We start from the raw sequence: 17,278 nt of genomic DNA, 5'->3' as shown, positions 1-17,278 counted from the left end.
ACTTTAGTAAAGTTTCACAAAGGAGCAAGACAGGAACTTCCTAGAAATGACTGAGGGACTTTAAAACATTGTCAGAATTTACTGGCCTTCTTGTCAGTGGCAAATCAGTCAACACACCAGCATAGACATGACAGACAAGGATGGGGCTAGGAAAATGCTGTCAGCATGTGCTGGACAGGTGAAACAAGAAATACAAAACGGCACTGAGGTCCAAGGAAGGGTTGCAAGATTGAACTCCGAAGAAAAAAAGCATGAAAAAATAATTATGGTGAGAGTAGTTTAACACAAGTTCAGTTGTCAACAGGTCTATCTGAAATCTGTTTACGATTGCCTGCAACATCACTAATCTAGGTATTTTTAAATATACACAAAGACAAGGCAAAGCCCTTGCTTCTCTGAAGTTAATGACAAAACTTGCATGGGCTAAGATTTCACCCATAACAATTATGTGAATAAAAGGTGCTTTTGTTACACTTGTATATACTTTTCCCTTCTTTGTCACTATTCTATTCACTGGTAAGAGGCAAAAGCAATACTGCTAGTATTCAGAAACATTATTTGCAATTTCTGTATCAAGAGAAAGAGTAGGTCAGATTGTGGTAGATGTTTCAGTTGATCTAGCCTGTTCTCCTATTTGCATGAGCTTTTTCAATAGTATTAATCATTCATAAGAGATTGCTAAACTCTTCTGAGGAACAATYTTCTAAGGATAGCTTGTTCTGAACTACTTGCTTAGGCTCTGAATTCTATCATGCAGCTGATTGATTGTCTAAGTCCTCTGGTAATATGATTTGTTACTGGTTAGAAGTTTAAGCAGCATATTGTCGAGTACCAAGTGGCTACTAATAAATAACTTATCTGCAGCCCAGGATTTTGCTTGTAAAAATCATTTAGTTTTTAGGACTGGTGAACACATCCATGAGTGCCCTGGAACTGTTTGAATATTCACACAGAATGGTTAAACGTCAAAAAATTAAGTGACCTGCATTTGACATTTTGATTTACAGAAATATTTCTGAACCCACATTTGTTTGTTTGTACTTTTGCTACCATTTGCCAACTCTATAAACAAAAGATGTTTCCCAGGAATAACACTCAATTCATTTTACTGTTTGCATTTCAATAGTACCTAAAAACCCCAAACACAGACTATAAACTAATACACTGCCCCCTAAAAGTGTTAGCTCACCATGCTAACATATATGTTAGTCTTGCTTTTTTTTTTTTAAATACAATGTCTAATTTAGGCCAAAGAATGTATATAAAGTATCACAGAATAGACACAGAGGATCCACTCTGTTGCTGAGTTTTTAACTACAAAAATCATGGCCTACGTTTAAAAATTATCAAATCATACTAAATACAAAAAATGTGAATGAGGTGATTATTTATTTAGTCTTCATAAAGGAACAAAAGCTTTTGTTAAAAAATAAAAACCAGGCTTCTGATCTAAAGATAAGACCACTTCTCTCTTTAATAAACACAATAAAATGTTGTAGACATTTTTATTCCCTATAAAAATATTTTACAGTAGAATTTTATACTTAATTTATTTGTAACGGCTTAACTGTTTTGTTCTTCCTTCTGGCTTTAAACTTTATGGCAGGTTTCATTTTGCAATTATAATTCTCCACTTTACATTACGAGTAAATCATTTAGAGCAGTTAATTTTACTGATGTCGTCATGATATTAGAAGTCAGAAACAAACACATTATTTTAATTACTCTTTAAGCACTTGGCATCTTCGGCACATCATTGGTATGAAAGTAAGTTGTCGGATGGGTGCCCACACTATTTTATTTATTGATGTCATTTTTTCCTTGTACATAGCTGCAATATAACTAATGAAACAATAGGAAAATATCTGTTGTGAATACAGGCTTGGCATTTAAACAGCTATTTACATCAATAAGCAAGTGCACAATGCTAACAAACAGTATTAAGACTGTGGAAAGTATCATCCTTGTAAAATCTTTTAATACCACCTCTTGTTGCTTGTTTCTCTTTTTAATACATAAATATCAAGTTATGCTAGTGGAGTGATCTTTCTCCCATCCTTTAAAAAAGTACTTATACTTTCCAAATGGACTAATTTTGTATCATTTATAGTAATTAGTATTAGAAAGGCAGCAAAACAGTGTTCTTTGAATTCTTTTAACTGGTCCATCAAATACCACATCAACAAGGCAATAACAATTCAGAAGGCTGTGCTAGAGCAGTAACAAAACTATAATACTTACATTTGCACATGTGGGGGCTGAAAACGTCCCTGGTTAATGTTGTAGAACGTGAAAGCCTGTGTGGGGTTTGAGCTGTACTCATCCACTTCAATTATGAGTCTACTGTGCTGATGCCTTCTAGCTGCCATAATGTGTGACTGGGCGAAAGCCATGCTTGCACTGAGTAGTTCTGCTTTTTCAGGCGATCATATCTGCTATCTTCCTACATCGACAGAAGAAGACCATGACATCTCCTTACCTAATCAGCACACTCCCCCTTGGAAAACCTAAAAGCAGATTGAAGAGATGCAGCATAACTGTTTGACAGTTAATCTGTTTGGGATTTGCTTTATTTAATGTCAGATGAAGATTAAGGGGGGATATGGAGGGAGGAAGACATACAGCTCAAAGAACTCATTACAAACCTTTCCAACTCAGCAATTTGATGAATATACTTGAGTTAGGGATGGAAGGTGGGAGGGGAAGTAAACTTGCAAAAGAACACAGAGGGTAACTTGTTCAAATAGCTCAAAAAGTTCAAACACTTAATACAAATCTAAAACACAAGGCAGTTATTCTTCAGAATGGTATGTCAAATTATAATGTTTTGTCAACACAATCATTTACTTTATCTTTCCTCTGACTGCATTGCTGAATGTTTATAGATATGCACCTTCAAAGGAAAAAAACAAACAAACCTGACACAGAGTACCCGCCTGTAGATGACTAAAATGCAAGTTAGTTAAAAAGAATCATTTTAACCAATTCTTCAGAAAGTCTGCGCCATTCATTAAGGGGTGTATTGTGAGTGGTTTTTCTTTACATCCTAAGAAACAGAGCAAACTTGGCCTTGCATGCACATGTCAGTACTTGCTCCTGGTTTTTAATATCACTGAAAGAACTTCTGATACAGACATGAGGGATTCTCCCCATCACACACAACATCCTCTCAGACAGCAGTGGCCCCAAATTCCAGATTCACTGGCAAAGAAAGTGATTTGAGGGCTAACACACAGATAAACGGTATTAAATATAAAAAAGTAAAATCAATACAGGTTTTATGTTTAGGAATAAATTTTCCCCAAAGGTTATACAAGTCTAGAACAACAGCACTGCAAACAGGGCGAGAAAGTGAAACCTACTGCAATGCAAAGAGTATCCCCTAGAAACATCAGAAAGCAATTTAAATGTGATTTTTACTTTTATTCCCAGTTTTAATAAAAAATGGATTATAAGCAATAAGGTTGGGTATTTTTACAGAATAATTTTGCATCCCTTCTAAAAGTTGTCTAACTTAAATATTTACTTTCATGCTAGCAAGTGCTCTTTTCTTCTGCCCAATATAAATAATCTGCTTCAAAAGTAATGCATTTAATTAAAAACCATGCTAGAATACAGTGATTGACTGAATATGTGCAGTTTCTGGAAAGCAGGACTGCAGGTTTCTTCATGCGACCTTGCTAATGTATCTTACTGCCATTCTGATGGTACCAAGAGTGATGGATGAGGAAGGTCTTCATAGTCACAAAAATTGTTAAAGCTATTTATAGATATGTAGGTCCAATTCAGTTCTAGTGGGAGTCAAGCACCTAGGCATTTTCAGAAATCTGAGCTTCAGTCCTTTGCCTAACTACTAAAGATATTAAGTGCTCCAAGAAGTGGTGGTGTATTTTTGTTTTGAGAAATCTTGTCCTTTATAAAACCAGAATGAGAGGTTCAGAGCATTTTACTTGCTGAATGGCTGTAAATTGATGACAACTTGCTATCACTAACAACCTGCAGGAAAACAGTCTGAGAATAAAAGAGCAGATTCCTTCATGCCTCCCCCAGAAATGATTGGTAAGAAAATGCTAGAATAACAGTGAAGAAAATTTTGGATTTTAAACACTCTCAGATGCTGTGTTCAGGCTACGAAGCAGCAGAATGGAATGAGTTAGAGCAGAGGGAAGGAAGGGAGGCATGATCCTTGTAAGAATAATCAAGTACAAATTGCTGCATTTAGGAAATAAGAAATCAAGATGGCAGATGTGAGGAACCCTCCCTGAGGAGCTTCCTGCATAAAATGATGCATTTTTAAAGAAGTTTGTATGAGCAAGGTCAGAGATTTTATAGGGGGCAAGCTGTTCTAAGTGCACCTACTTCTGTTTGAAAGAAACTATTAGAACTGGTGACTTCTAGAAATATTCTACAGTACGATTAATAATTTTTGATTCTACAGCTCTACGTGGGGCCCTCAAACTACCTGAAAACAACTGCCTGTGTTTTATAATTCGAGGATTATGCCCATTTTACACACAACTGAACTGCTGTTACAAGGATTTAAGGTACTGCCCAATAAGACCTAGAATCACCCATTGGGCTTAGTAAGTTACCAGTGCTTACAACCGCTAAGAACATGACTTTTGTCAGCCTACTGTTTGGGTCCTATCTTTTATGACTTCTTTCAAGTTATACATCAAACCTATTGCAGAAACAGTAGATGTATTTAGGTATCCCAATATCCATGTTCATGCTCTGCTTCCTCTTTCTGGGTAAGTGGAAAACAGCACTTACCAACACAAACTAACTCACAGTCCTTTCAGAACCATTCTTCCACTTAGTTTGCAAACAGAAACAAACCACAGCAAGTACGCCGCTGATGTACCATTTAGTGTTGAAGAGTCCTTATAAGTGGGAAATCTCTCCTTGTACATGGGAGAGTGTGTGAATCACAGCATTAGGCCAGCCTGTGAGGATGCCAGCCACAGACATTCAGCAAGAAGTTCACCATATAAACATGTGGGAAACAGGAAGCCAACACGTCTCACTTGAGGTAAGAAAAAAAAAGATGCTGCAGCACTGCTGAGCCTTCTGCCAAATGACAGTCACACAATGTCAACCCTGGACACAAAAAGCATCCAAGACAGGAGAAAAAAACAAAGAGCCAGCTCCTGCCATAAAAATAGAATAAATAGCAATCACATAAACAGCTCGTGCTAGACAAAAATCAGAATATTGTAACATACATAATCAGTAAGCATAATTCAGTAGGGAGTTTTATTCAAGCTCATTTCAGAAACATACACAGATGTCTTTGAACCTTACCTTTCAGTCTAGGGTTGCCTTCCTGCATAAATGGTTGGCTCACTACTAACGTTCTTGGTGTTCGACAGAACAAGCTGTCTCTTTCCAGCTTGACTGATAACCAGACTGACACCCATTATTCTCCTCTTTCTGTTTTCCTTTCCAATAGTCCCCAAAATTATAACTTTTTTTTTCTTTTAATAATATGAAAATTCTTCCTTTCCCAAACCAGAGTGTGAAATGCAGCAGGAAAATAATTACCTGCTGCTATAGCATGCAAGTTTTAAAATTATATGCCCAACATTACCAACATAGAGCATTAAGACTCGAATCCCCACAGCAACAACATGCTAACCACCCTCTTCCCCCAGACTTATGGAGCTGCGGGATGTCTGCCAGGGAAAAAGAGAGAAATGTAAAAAGGACTGCAAGAACATGAATACTAAAATAAATATCACAAACCTGGCTGTTAGAATCACAGACTGAGAAAAAGCTATTAAATCAGCTAAGCCTTCTTTTTACTGATGTCAGGAATGTTCTCCGTACATTATTTTTCTGCTGCTTTCTCTAGTCTGTGTTCAAATGTCCATAGAGCCCTGATCCACAGTCCACTGTATAAAACAGACACTGTTGCACGATCTTCAGTAGGCTTTGGATCAGGCCATAGAGTATTTGCATTATGCCATCCCTCCTCAGGAATTACTGGACTAGGCAGGTGGTTGAACCCAGGCATATATTTAATTCCTCAAATAAATCATTGTATGAAGACTTCCTGACTTTTTCAGTCTGAAATTTCCCTTAATTTTATCTCAAAGCCTTCTTGTATAACTGCTGCAATTATTTCCCTCTATTTTACACGAATTCTCCAGCCTTTTTATGTATATTGTTTCTAATTTTTTTCTCTTTCAAGCCAACATTTTACTTTAATCTCACTTCCTTGCTCCCAGATTCTGTTCTTTTCTGTTCATCCTTCAGTTCACTCCCTTGCCCATTGTCTCTCACCACACCTTACTCCATCATCTCCACTGTTCCCTCCATCATCTACTCTTTGTCTCAAGCCTAAGAACAATACTGAGAATTTTTGACAATTATTCCAGCAAAAGAAAATAAGCACCTAGACTTGAAAACACCATGGCTTAAGCAGATGTCACTGGAAATAACAGTTAAACCAAGACAAAATAATGATGACAATGATGATAATACAACAACCCAAAGAAGTTACAGATTAAGAGACAAAACTGCAAAGGAGACACCTGTTTAGCAATGCCCTTTGCAAGGTTACGAAAAAACTGTGAGGGCAGAATACACCATGGCAAGAGTTGAAGAGAAACAGTTGCACAAATAATTGTGAGATAACAACAGGAAAGAAGAGAAGGTTGGTACCAGATCAGTGGCAAAGATGTAGCTACAGAAAAGATGAGAGTTTTCACAGAGTCTGACAAGCTGGGATTTGGGGATGTAATGGAGAAATGAAATGTAATAGTAAAAAAAAGATGTTTTCATGCGGCTATAAATCATCAAAGTCATATTTTTTCAGGAAAAGTCAGTGACATGGCAGCAGTAAAATACTTTAAAGAAGTGTGTGAGAGTTTGTTACAGATGATATAGTCATACATTCACTTCTTGTGCAAACCATGGACACTGTTAACAAGAAACCCTACCCAGAGCTTGGTCAAGGGTTCAGGTCTTCCCTGTACCGAGGAGAAACTGCTCTTTGTGAGTTGTCAGCTCATCCTTCATATGGAGAAGTAGATCCTTTATTTAAACAAACAAAAATGCCACAGTGTTTTCTGCAGGAATGGTCCCAATTGTTACAGCAACATTCCTATAACCTCTAGTGTAACTTCATTATCACAAACTACTACTTTTTTGTTTTAAACCCACCCAAAAAAGGTGTTATGGACTGCCCAGCAATAAGGGAATATACTGGAACCAGTAAAGCAATTACTTACTATGAGAAATAGACTAAAAACTCTAATGGGTTTTTGCTGTCTAAAATACGTTTCACATACTCCAGCTAGAAACCAGTCAATAGAATTAGTTTGCTATCTTCAGTTCTGCCATCAGGAAATGAACAGTGAAATAATCCTTAAAAAGGCAATATTCTGTGGGAATGGATGAGCAAGGCAAATCATTCTGCAGCTGAAAGCTTTTCCAAAGGTATACACTCTCCTCTTCCTCCTCTTCATTTTCTGAAAGAAACAGAATGCAAATCCTGGCAAACCACATCCACCGAGTCTTCCCTTAGCAGACTGCTTTGGATTCACTCGACAGTGAGGCATCTGAATGCTCTTAACATACTTGTGGACTTTAAATGGAAGGCAGCGTAATCAAATGTCATCGAGACACTTGTAGATATTAAGGCTGATCGTGCACACTTCTACTGATAGAATCATTAGGCTTTCTAAAGGAATACGATTCGTCATAGACAGAAACATTTCCAGTTGCATTTTAAAAAATAAATAAAACTGCAGTGTATAGCACTGCAATATGCACTTATAAGCCCACTTTTGCCAAAGCAAATGCTTTATGTACCTGCAATTAGTGTCAATGGGAATTAAAATAGAGTGTTAAATAAAAAAACTCCTGGATGATATCTGAATTATAATCTGTGGTGTCATTTAAGGTGTTTATCAACCTTACAAACTTCCCGGAGTTCTACATTATGAATTTAATGATCTACAAAATCCTGCCTGGAAACCTAACCCTACTTAAGCTACAGAAGCAGTACGGCATTTGAGATTGTTAGTTTTTCTAAATGTCAGTTTAGCTCTCGTGAAATGTGCCAGGGTGACAGCCTTCAAGCCTGAAGTCCTCTATCCGCAGAACAGACATAGCACACACAGAGGGCCTGGCACACACATTAGATCTGGCATATTTCCCTGGGCTGCCTTTGTGTCTCAGACCTAATCTAGAGAAAACATTACTGAAGGGCAGCTCCAACTCCATACCCACGCATTCTAAGAAATCTCTGTTTTTAAGCAGCAAATAAATGTACGAATTAGAGTGAGTTTTGTAATGCAGATTTATCTCCACCAAAAACTGGAATGCACTCACCAATTCATTCAGTGAGTGCTATGAGATGGCAAAATATATTGCACCATCTGCTTCTCAGGGCACAACATGCAGCTATACTGCTATACAAGTTTGTCAAGTTGTTTTAAGGTCAAAAATCTGAATAAAACCCTTACAAATGCCTCTTTACAGTGGCTCTTACCGTGGATTCCACATTTCTCATCTGGTAGCAGGAGCACATATGCCTTGCTATGCTATAAAACCTTATTTTCAAAAACCTTTGTTTCAGGTGTATCTTTAATTGACAGACATCTTAAGCATCCTGTTTCTCAGTTTCAGCTCTCCTTAGTGGATTCTGCTTAAAGGAGTCATATCATCACCATGATTTATTAAGGGGACCCTTTGGAGGGTCTTTTTAAAACATACATGTCTGAGATTTTTTTTTGTGCTAATGAATCTGATTTTGCTAACTTTTATCAGTTAAATAATATTCAGTGCTATGGCCATATCTTTTCTGTCAGAAAGTCTGAGCTATTCCCATTCATATACCAAAACCAGTGGGCATAATTATGCGTTATTTGTATGCCTCAAATCCTACTGACTTCGAAGAGAAGAAATGCAGCATCTATCCTTTTCTGTTTAGGAACTTCTGTTTCTCCTATCAATGAACACTTCAGTGCCTCATCGTATATATCACAGATTTGCTACTGCAGATCTACAGGGTACTRAGCAAGCTCTGTTTTTTAATGTGAAAAAAATCAGTGACTTAAATAAAACCTCTTATCTCTCTGTAATTATAATTACCTTAACCCACATTAGAAAACAACAACAAAATCCCCTAAGTTATTTCTCATCAAGGTAAAACACACATCATTGTTCTCCCTTGCTGATTATAATGACCTGTCAAATATGTTATGACAAAATTCTTTGCTGAAGTTAATTTTTTCTTCAAATTAGTTTTCCTCCATTGCTCTCAAATATAAGTATTATACATGTTTCTCTCGTTACTTTATTTATAAAGAACACTAACATACTTGTTGGCTTAAACTGTCATAAAAAGATTATACAGACATGGCAAGTAGTATAGAAGGGAAATGAGATAGCTAAACTGTCTTTTGGAACTACGCCCTTACATTCACTTCTGTGGAGTTTCCTCAACAGATATATTTTACCCACTATATGCCAAAGTTCTGACCAGGCATCCAGAAAAACAGCTGAACGAATTCAGAAAACATGAAAACTACAGTAATTTGACTATGAAATCTAATTCAGTATTGATTTAAAGCAGTTACCACTTAGAAGCTTTCCTAGCTAGTCCCATTTTGAATTATGATTCTATGACTTTAAATTACTTTTTCTATTTTCCCTATATAGTTTCCCAAAACTACAGTAACTGAATCTTCTCTTCATGGAGATATAATTTTATTTTGAATTATCAGTAGTATCATTTTCTAAATCAAGTTCTCATCCATACAGATAACTGTTCATTTATTCAATTTAAAAAGTAAACACAATCTAACAATATTTGTTTTCACCTTAAACTTCCATTTTACGATATAACCAATAGATTTTTAGATTTAAATCTGCAATACTTTAAGATGTACGAACAGACTGAGCATTTTCCAAAGCTATACGCTTTATTGTAATCCTACATATGATCTTGGCTGAATGTATAAAACACTGTATTTGGATATTTAAATGGATACATTTTTCTTAGGTAAAACCAACTCTCTTCCCTCAGAAATATACTGTTTGGCTCAATATTATCTGTATTTATCCCCAAATACCTGCAGAGGTAGCTAATCTATTTAAGTAATTGCCTCTAGGGAAGGAAATTTTAAATAAATATCTAAAAGCCACAAAACTCATTCCTCACTCTAAAAAATTTGTTTTCATCTCTGGAAGTATTTCAAAATCTGTTATGTTACTGCAAATCATGGGTATACATTTATACAAGAAAAATTACAAGTCCCAGAATGATAATACTCATTCTAAGGAAAAATAGCTAAAAATACAGGTTATGTGAAAAAATTACTAAAAATGGACATTCCAACAGAAGTAAATTAGGGTTGTGGTGATTTGACTGTATATCTCAGTCTGCAATTTGGGTCTGCCATTTGATTCAGCTCTTGAATCTTCTAAAATGAAATATTATTTACTTAGAAAATGAACATATAAGTACTGAAACACTATATGTTTAAGAAACAAAGATTTGGTTTAAATTTATAACTGAAGAATTTTGTTTCTTTTTTTCAGCTTTTGTGACAACTGGCCAAACACTTATTTTCCAGGCTTCATCTGTACAACCCCCACTGGGTCAAATCCCACTTGCCTTAGCCACAGAAGTCATTCAAACTGATTTCAACTGGAATTGTGCATAAACGCACAGAATTTGGCCCATTTGGTTGTTCATGCATATCTGAGAGCAGAATACATCCCACATGGTTTAGTCTGTTTGCTCTGATACCAAAATTATATCAGAATGTGGCAAAGCCTAACACTGAGCAAACGATTATTTTAGCAGTCAGTTCAATCAGTTTTCACGTGAGGATTCAAAATCAGGTTTGGTCACCAGCAGAGAAAGCTTAGCGATCAGCAAAGCAAGCACAGGTCAGGGGGTGGCTGGGGGCGGATGTGAACGGGGCACAGCACAACTGGAACACACAGTCGGAGAGGCAACAACTCCCATATTCCGAGTTTGGCAGGAGCTGGGAACTGTTGCTTCATACCCAGGCAAGTTACTACCAATAAAGCAGTTACAGAGTCTTCCCTGCTTGTGAAGCATCTCTTAGCTTTGGCCAAGTTTCTATTGCCAATATTCTCCTCTGATTTCAGACAGAAATCTAACATTACAATCTAACCACTCTTGAAAGGTTGCTGATCTCTATGTTAATACACCTGAACAGGAAAATAAAACTGGCTAATCTATTCCTGTAGTTCAAGATGAATGAAATGCCAAAGTATAAGCTCACAAGTATACACAATATAACAGGTGGAAAGTCACATACAGCTTAAATTTAAGTATATCTATAATGATAACTGCTGAGATCAGCACATCATTTTTCATTAAGGACTGAAGTTCAATTACAGAACAAATGGAGTAAATCTTTTTAACAGTTACATTTTTTCTCTCAGATACAAAACTTTGAAAATTAAGTATATTGTCCTACAAATTTTGTTGTTTCCACCTTTCAATCATTTAGCTACATTCGTCCCCACTGGAATCCTTCATGTCACCCCATTAATACTGAGGGAGCAAGTTGGTGAGTTTGCCCTGTTTTTTTTTTTCAGGTAACCTTTCCAGGACCAATAAGGAAAAAATACGCAAGAGGTTTTGGGGCCACTCCTCCTATTCACAAAGTCATGCCMACATAGATCCCCCCATAAGGCTCACAGGACAGGGAGGCAGAGGCAACTAAACACCCTTTCCTTCAAAGAAAAAGAGAGAGGAAAGATAATAAGGTGGAAGTCCCAGATACACAGCCTTGAGGGGGAGCAGACTCAGGTCAAACATCTGTGGATGTTCTCCAGACCTCACATGGACGGCTGCTTTGTTCATCAGTTGGATTCAGCCCTACACTGCCTTTCTCACACAGGGACGCTTCAAATCATAGAGCTCTCTGAAGCTAAAGAGGCTACCCAGAAATGAAATAAGATTCGGGACAACAGCTACACGGAGATAACGCACTCACGTTACGCCATGCCAGCTAGGCCAGCTCAGATGGAGGTTATCACACTGTAAAGCACTGCTCAGGCTGCACCAAAGATGATCAGCTGGTTGTTCAGTGACCAGACTCGCTGCCACTGAATGGCTGTGTTCACAACTGTTTGCACTGTTAAGTCCCCTGATTTGTGGAGGTTTGAAAAACTCTTCTGAAAATTTATTTGGGCTGAATACAATTTTTCATTTGATCCAAAAGATGCTAAAGCAAAGCCAAACATTTAAGTGGGTGAAAAGTAAAGGGAACTCAAAACAAACAGATATTTAGGAGGAAAATACCAAATTATTCAAATGAAACCACTATACATTTTTGGATTTTCTTTTCCCTTACCCCTTACTTGATCGACTTGGTGAAACTAGAACAATTTTTGGGTGGTGTTTCCAAATTTGAATTTTCCACCGGAAACTGTTTAAACTGTCTTTTTTTATTTCAGTTCTTTTTCAAGGTACTACATTGCTAACTACTGGCAGTAGGTGAGTTTTAATTCGTCCTCTCCCCCCTGCATTAGGCAAGATATCTTGAACTTTTACCAAAAACTACTCACACTAGGGACTCAGTACATGTATTGAGGGACAAAACTGAGATACACCTTAGAACAGCAGTAGAGTGAAGATAAGCTCTAAGCAAGAAATTTTTTGGTTTACTATCAAAAACCAGAAGAGAGGCTGTTCCACGAAGTCAAAGTTATCTTGGTATTATTATTTATTATTTTTATTATATGAGAGCCCACAGACCAACTGAGATCCAGGAGCAAATTATGCTAAGCACTGTACAATCACAGAATAACAAAGATTATCTGCCCCAAAGAGCTTACAGTCTACATAAACCAAACAAAGGAAACGAGAGAAAAATAATTCAGCAACACAGAGGAATGATCGATGCAATGGCAAAACATTATGTTCCTTCCATTTTCTTTTCCAAGAAAGGAATGGTTAAGCAGGATTAGCTCCACAAAAGACAAGAGCAGAGAGAAGATGGGATATGATGGAGCAGGTGAGAGGAGGAAAAAGACGATAAGAAAGAAAGCGGTGTGCAGAATGTTTGAGGTATAGAGCATGTTAAACAAAGCGAAGCGATTGTGAGAGCTGGCAAAGAGGGAGCTGGAGCAAAACAGCCCATTAGGAAAAGGCAGAGAAAAAACAGTCAAAAATATCATTAACCATCATTTCCTTCTTATGCTGCTTCTACAGCTGCTCTGCTGGCTTCAGTCTTTGGTTGAATGGCAAGACCTTCATCTGCCATAAGGCAAGCTGGATTGGCTGTATGGCAGAGGAACTGAACTTAAAAGATCAGGAGGGCATTCTGCATAAAAAATAGCTTTCAAAAAAGATACACATGCCATATATAGTAAACTTATTATTAGCAGAAATGTATAAACTAAAACTATGTAACAAGTTAGAGCAGATACTTCAAATTGAAATGTATTACACATACCTTTGAAAACAGACATCTGAAAAAACTAACCAATCCTTTTTACAGCAGTATGAGTAAGGCTCTCTATAGTAATATACAATACAGTATGCTTAAATGACTTTACAGACCCAATCTTGCTCCCACAGTAGATAATGGGATTTTGGCTATTTAAATAGTGACTGAATGCAGTAATGTTAAGCATTTGGTATTTAGGTTAGTGTAATGAATCCTTAATCAACTGTGACTGCAAGTTACTACATATAAACAGTGATGGTTACTTGTTAATCCTAACATAATTCCCACTGTCATATCAAATACAGCAAAACTGGCACACTTGTTGACAGTTTCAACACTGAGGTCAAGCAGTGAGCAGTCACAAAGAACAAACTACTTCATCCTCTAGAGGTGGTCACTACAGTAGCAGGTGAGTAGTCATTACCATAACAGCTTTGCTCCTTTTTGCAATATATCTTATACTGGACTGTCATTCTCCAACCTTGCTCAAGTAGTACATTCACATGTATTTTACTTACAATAACATCAGGCTCAAAGGATGACATTCTAAGAGGAAGTCAAAGGACAACAGTCAAGTGATTTTATAGGACCCTCTTACATTACTAACCTTCTTTGTATTTTGAAACATAACCTAGAACATGTATTAAAGTTAGAAATMACAACTGGAGACCACCTTGCTTTCACTTACTCTGACAAAGACCCTATTTCACCCATGGACAATGATCACGGAATCTAACCTGGTGTACAGTCCAGAACATGTGAATTAAAGTTGCCAGCATTATACTTAATCTTCTGCTGAGACCTCAAAATATATGTTGTAAGAGTCTAATATATCTTAATATAACAGTAGCTTGTGCAGAAGCTCATCATCCCTCAGATTACCTTACACGCATACCCTTAAATTGGCCCACTTGTTCTTCAAAATGAGGTTCAGCAAGAATCAAATAGACTGCATTGATTTCTTTTTACTATGTTTATTAATCATTTGAGATGAAAATTGTTTTATGTGCAAAATATCAAAACTCTCAATTACAAACTCATTGTTTTTGTCCCCTATTTGTTATTGTTTCCACGTCTGAAAAAAGAAACGGCTTGGATAATCGACTAAGCAGTTACCTGGTTTCATGGGATTTGAGTCTGCTTCCTTGTAATTCATTGGCAAAACTCTAGCTGACTTAAAAAATAGTAACCTCTTCATGTGCCTCTACATGTTCTACTAAAATAAAGCAGGGCCCCCTCCTATGTTACTCTTCAGGTGAGGAAGACTGCACCTGAGAAAGCAGATCTGGTCTTGCTCAGTTCCTAAGAGGACATAATCCGGACAATTTTTCTAGTTCCTTATAATAAATCCAGTTAAATAAATATGATCACAAACAGCACTATATGCTATGAATCATCAGCTCAAGAAGCAGAAACATCAATGTCAGAATAGGCTATGTATGGCAAATCAGAACTCAAATGCACTTTACATTCCTACTGACAGCTCCTGTAATGAGCGCACAGTACTAAATAAAAAGCACATCCTGTTTAAACAAAGATCAGAGTGTCAGTTTTATCTCTGCATTCTCTCATGTTTGTTGTTTGGCATCAGAAACTAATATCAAAACAAGTATCTTATAAATACCGGTTTAATAGAAGGTTTTCACACAGCGCATGATGGGTTTGCTCTAGTCTACCAAGAACATTTATGTGTCTTTAAAATAGACGTTTTTCTTCATGTGAGCTCGGACAGGTATTTTCAGTGGTCATTTTGCTTTAAATTAAGCCAAAGGAGAGCAAAGAGAAAAAAGAAAGAGGGAGTAACATATGTTCAGAAGGAAAGAGAAATTTTAAGATTCTTCTGTCTCAGATAGCCTGAGACAATGAAATTAACTGGAAGAGCAAAGCCAAAACTGTTTAAATATACCATTAGAATGCCATGACTAATAATTAACATCAGTCAATTTATGTATGTATCATACATGGCATAGCCATTACATTTAACAATTTCCAAAAAAATCTGTAAAAAAAAAATTTAAAAACCCTATTTGTATAGTACACTGCCAGACAATTTACAGTGCCTGGCATCAAGAAACAGTTTATTATGTACGAGTACAACACAGATTACCATCATATAATGACTCCTTAACTACTCTTCTCAAAAGAGATAGCCTTTTCATGGTAGTCAAATTTTGGACATGCACATTTAAGATGCAGTCTTGTATTATTATTTTATCTACTGCTATTCTTTTGAATGATTGAGAGTTTACCTCATCAGAAGCCAACCACAAAGTTTAATAATCTTGTCTAGTTATCAATTCATCCAGAATATCAAAAGCTCTTTTATACTATAGTCTAGATTACTCACTAAATTCATTCAGAATTAACATCTAGTTGAAATGTCTATTAATATTGTAGAGTATTGGCAGATTTCTTACTTATGACATTGGCAAGATACAGATTGTGAAAGAAGAAATCTTCAACTATTGATCTTTTCCCAAACAGAACTGAATGTTTAAAATCTGTCCAGCTTCTGTGTGCTTCCTGTCTTTATCTTTTATGTCACCCATATATATCTAGGTATATAAATGCTTTCCATATTAGCTTTGTGAAAATGCAACATCCAAAATGCAGCTCTTAAGAAAGCAACATATTAAAAGCAATGAGATCACTACCTAAACCTCCCAAATCTTTTCTCCCTGTTCCACCGCTCTGTGCATGCTGGATACCAAACATCAGTGCGACAGATTATATGAAAATCAGCATGAATTTTGAAAAACTTACTGGACTGTTTCCTCCTGGAACAAAACTTTGGAAGGTCACTGAAACCCTCTCCTGTGACAAAGGGAAGTTCTTCCACGTCCCTCACCCCTTCCTCTTGCTACGCGCGGGGAAGCCGCGGCTGCAGGGGCGCTCGGGCTCTCCTCGGGGCGCCAGTGCCGGGCGCTCGCTGGCGGCGCCGGTGACACCTGGAAGCGGCCCGCGGGGGGCGGCAGGGCCGGCGCAGCGCCCGCGGGTCCCGGCGCGCCCGCCCGCCCGCGGCAACTCTGCGAACAAAGTAACTTCCAGGCGCGCCGAGGCCGGCGGCGCGGCACGCGTGGGGCCGGCGCCTTCGCCCGCCCCCGCGCCGTGACCGCACGCACTCGCACGGCGAAGAGCCCGCAGCGGGGCCGGGGCCGGCGGAGCCGCGGTGACAGCCCTTACCTTCACACACCCCCTGCCTCCAGCCCGGCGGGCGGCAGGCGCCGGCAGAGCAGCGCCGAGGCAGAGCGCGGGGCGCTGCGAGGACCTCGGCGGCTCTTCCTCCGCCTTTCTCCAGCTCCTTGCTCCTCAGAGAAGCCCTTCCCCCCCTCCCCGCCGACCGCCTCACTCTCTAGCTTTGGGGCATTTTTTTTTTTTTAAGGAGCAAAGAGAAGCCACGGGGAGGCTTGGTTGGGAGAAGCAAAACCCTGACGCGCTTGGGGGTGGGTAGTGGGGGGGGGCGACGGGGGGGTTTCAGACCCTCGCACGGCAGCACACGCAGCCCCATCCCCCCCCGGCTCCTTAGTCCCCAGCCGCAAAGGCAGCGCGGAGGCTTGAACCTAGCTGCCTTGAGCCGATCCGGCAGCAGGGACCGGGCCCTGCGCACAATCCCCCCGCCCGGGGCCGGGGGCAGACCCCACGGCGGGGGCCGCGAGGGTCGCTCCCCCGCTCCCCATCCCCGCGAGGGGCAGGGGGCGCTGAGGGGGGGCAAAATACTCACCCTGCCTGCCGGGGCTGCTTTGAAGACGCAGGATTTTGTGCGAGCGATCGCCTCCTTCTCCGGGAGCCCAGCCTCCCCTCCCCCGCCTCCCCTCCCCCGCCTCCCCCAC

The 17,278-nt window shown here is 38.8% G+C and overlaps 1 protein-coding gene across 1 annotated transcript in view; it reads right to left on the bottom strand.

Annotated features, from left to right (window-relative positions):
• MPPED1 (metallophosphoesterase domain containing 1) overlaps positions 1-17,245 on the bottom strand; it is a 65,370-nt gene extending 48,125 nt beyond the window's left edge. The window contains exons 1-2 of the mRNA XM_026067823.1: positions 17,170-17,245; positions 2,242-2,507 (exon numbers count right to left, since the gene is read on the bottom strand). Of these exons, the coding sequence (XP_025923608.1) occupies positions 2,242-2,393 (152 nt within the window). The 5' untranslated portion in view covers positions 2,394-2,507; positions 17,170-17,245. The remainder of the gene's footprint in view (positions 1-2,241; positions 2,508-17,169) is intronic.
• Between the last annotated feature and the right edge of the window lie 33 nt (positions 17,246-17,278).

Source organism: Apteryx rowi, unplaced genomic scaffold (genome assembly GCF_003343035.1).
Source record: "Apteryx rowi isolate R43461 unplaced genomic scaffold, aptRow1 scaffold_263, whole genome shotgun sequence".
NCBI classification, from domain to species: domain Eukaryota; kingdom Metazoa; phylum Chordata; class Aves; order Apterygiformes; family Apterygidae; genus Apteryx; species Apteryx rowi.
Note: the sequence above shows the minus strand (reverse complement) of the source record. Positions and strands in the feature narration are given on the sequence as shown.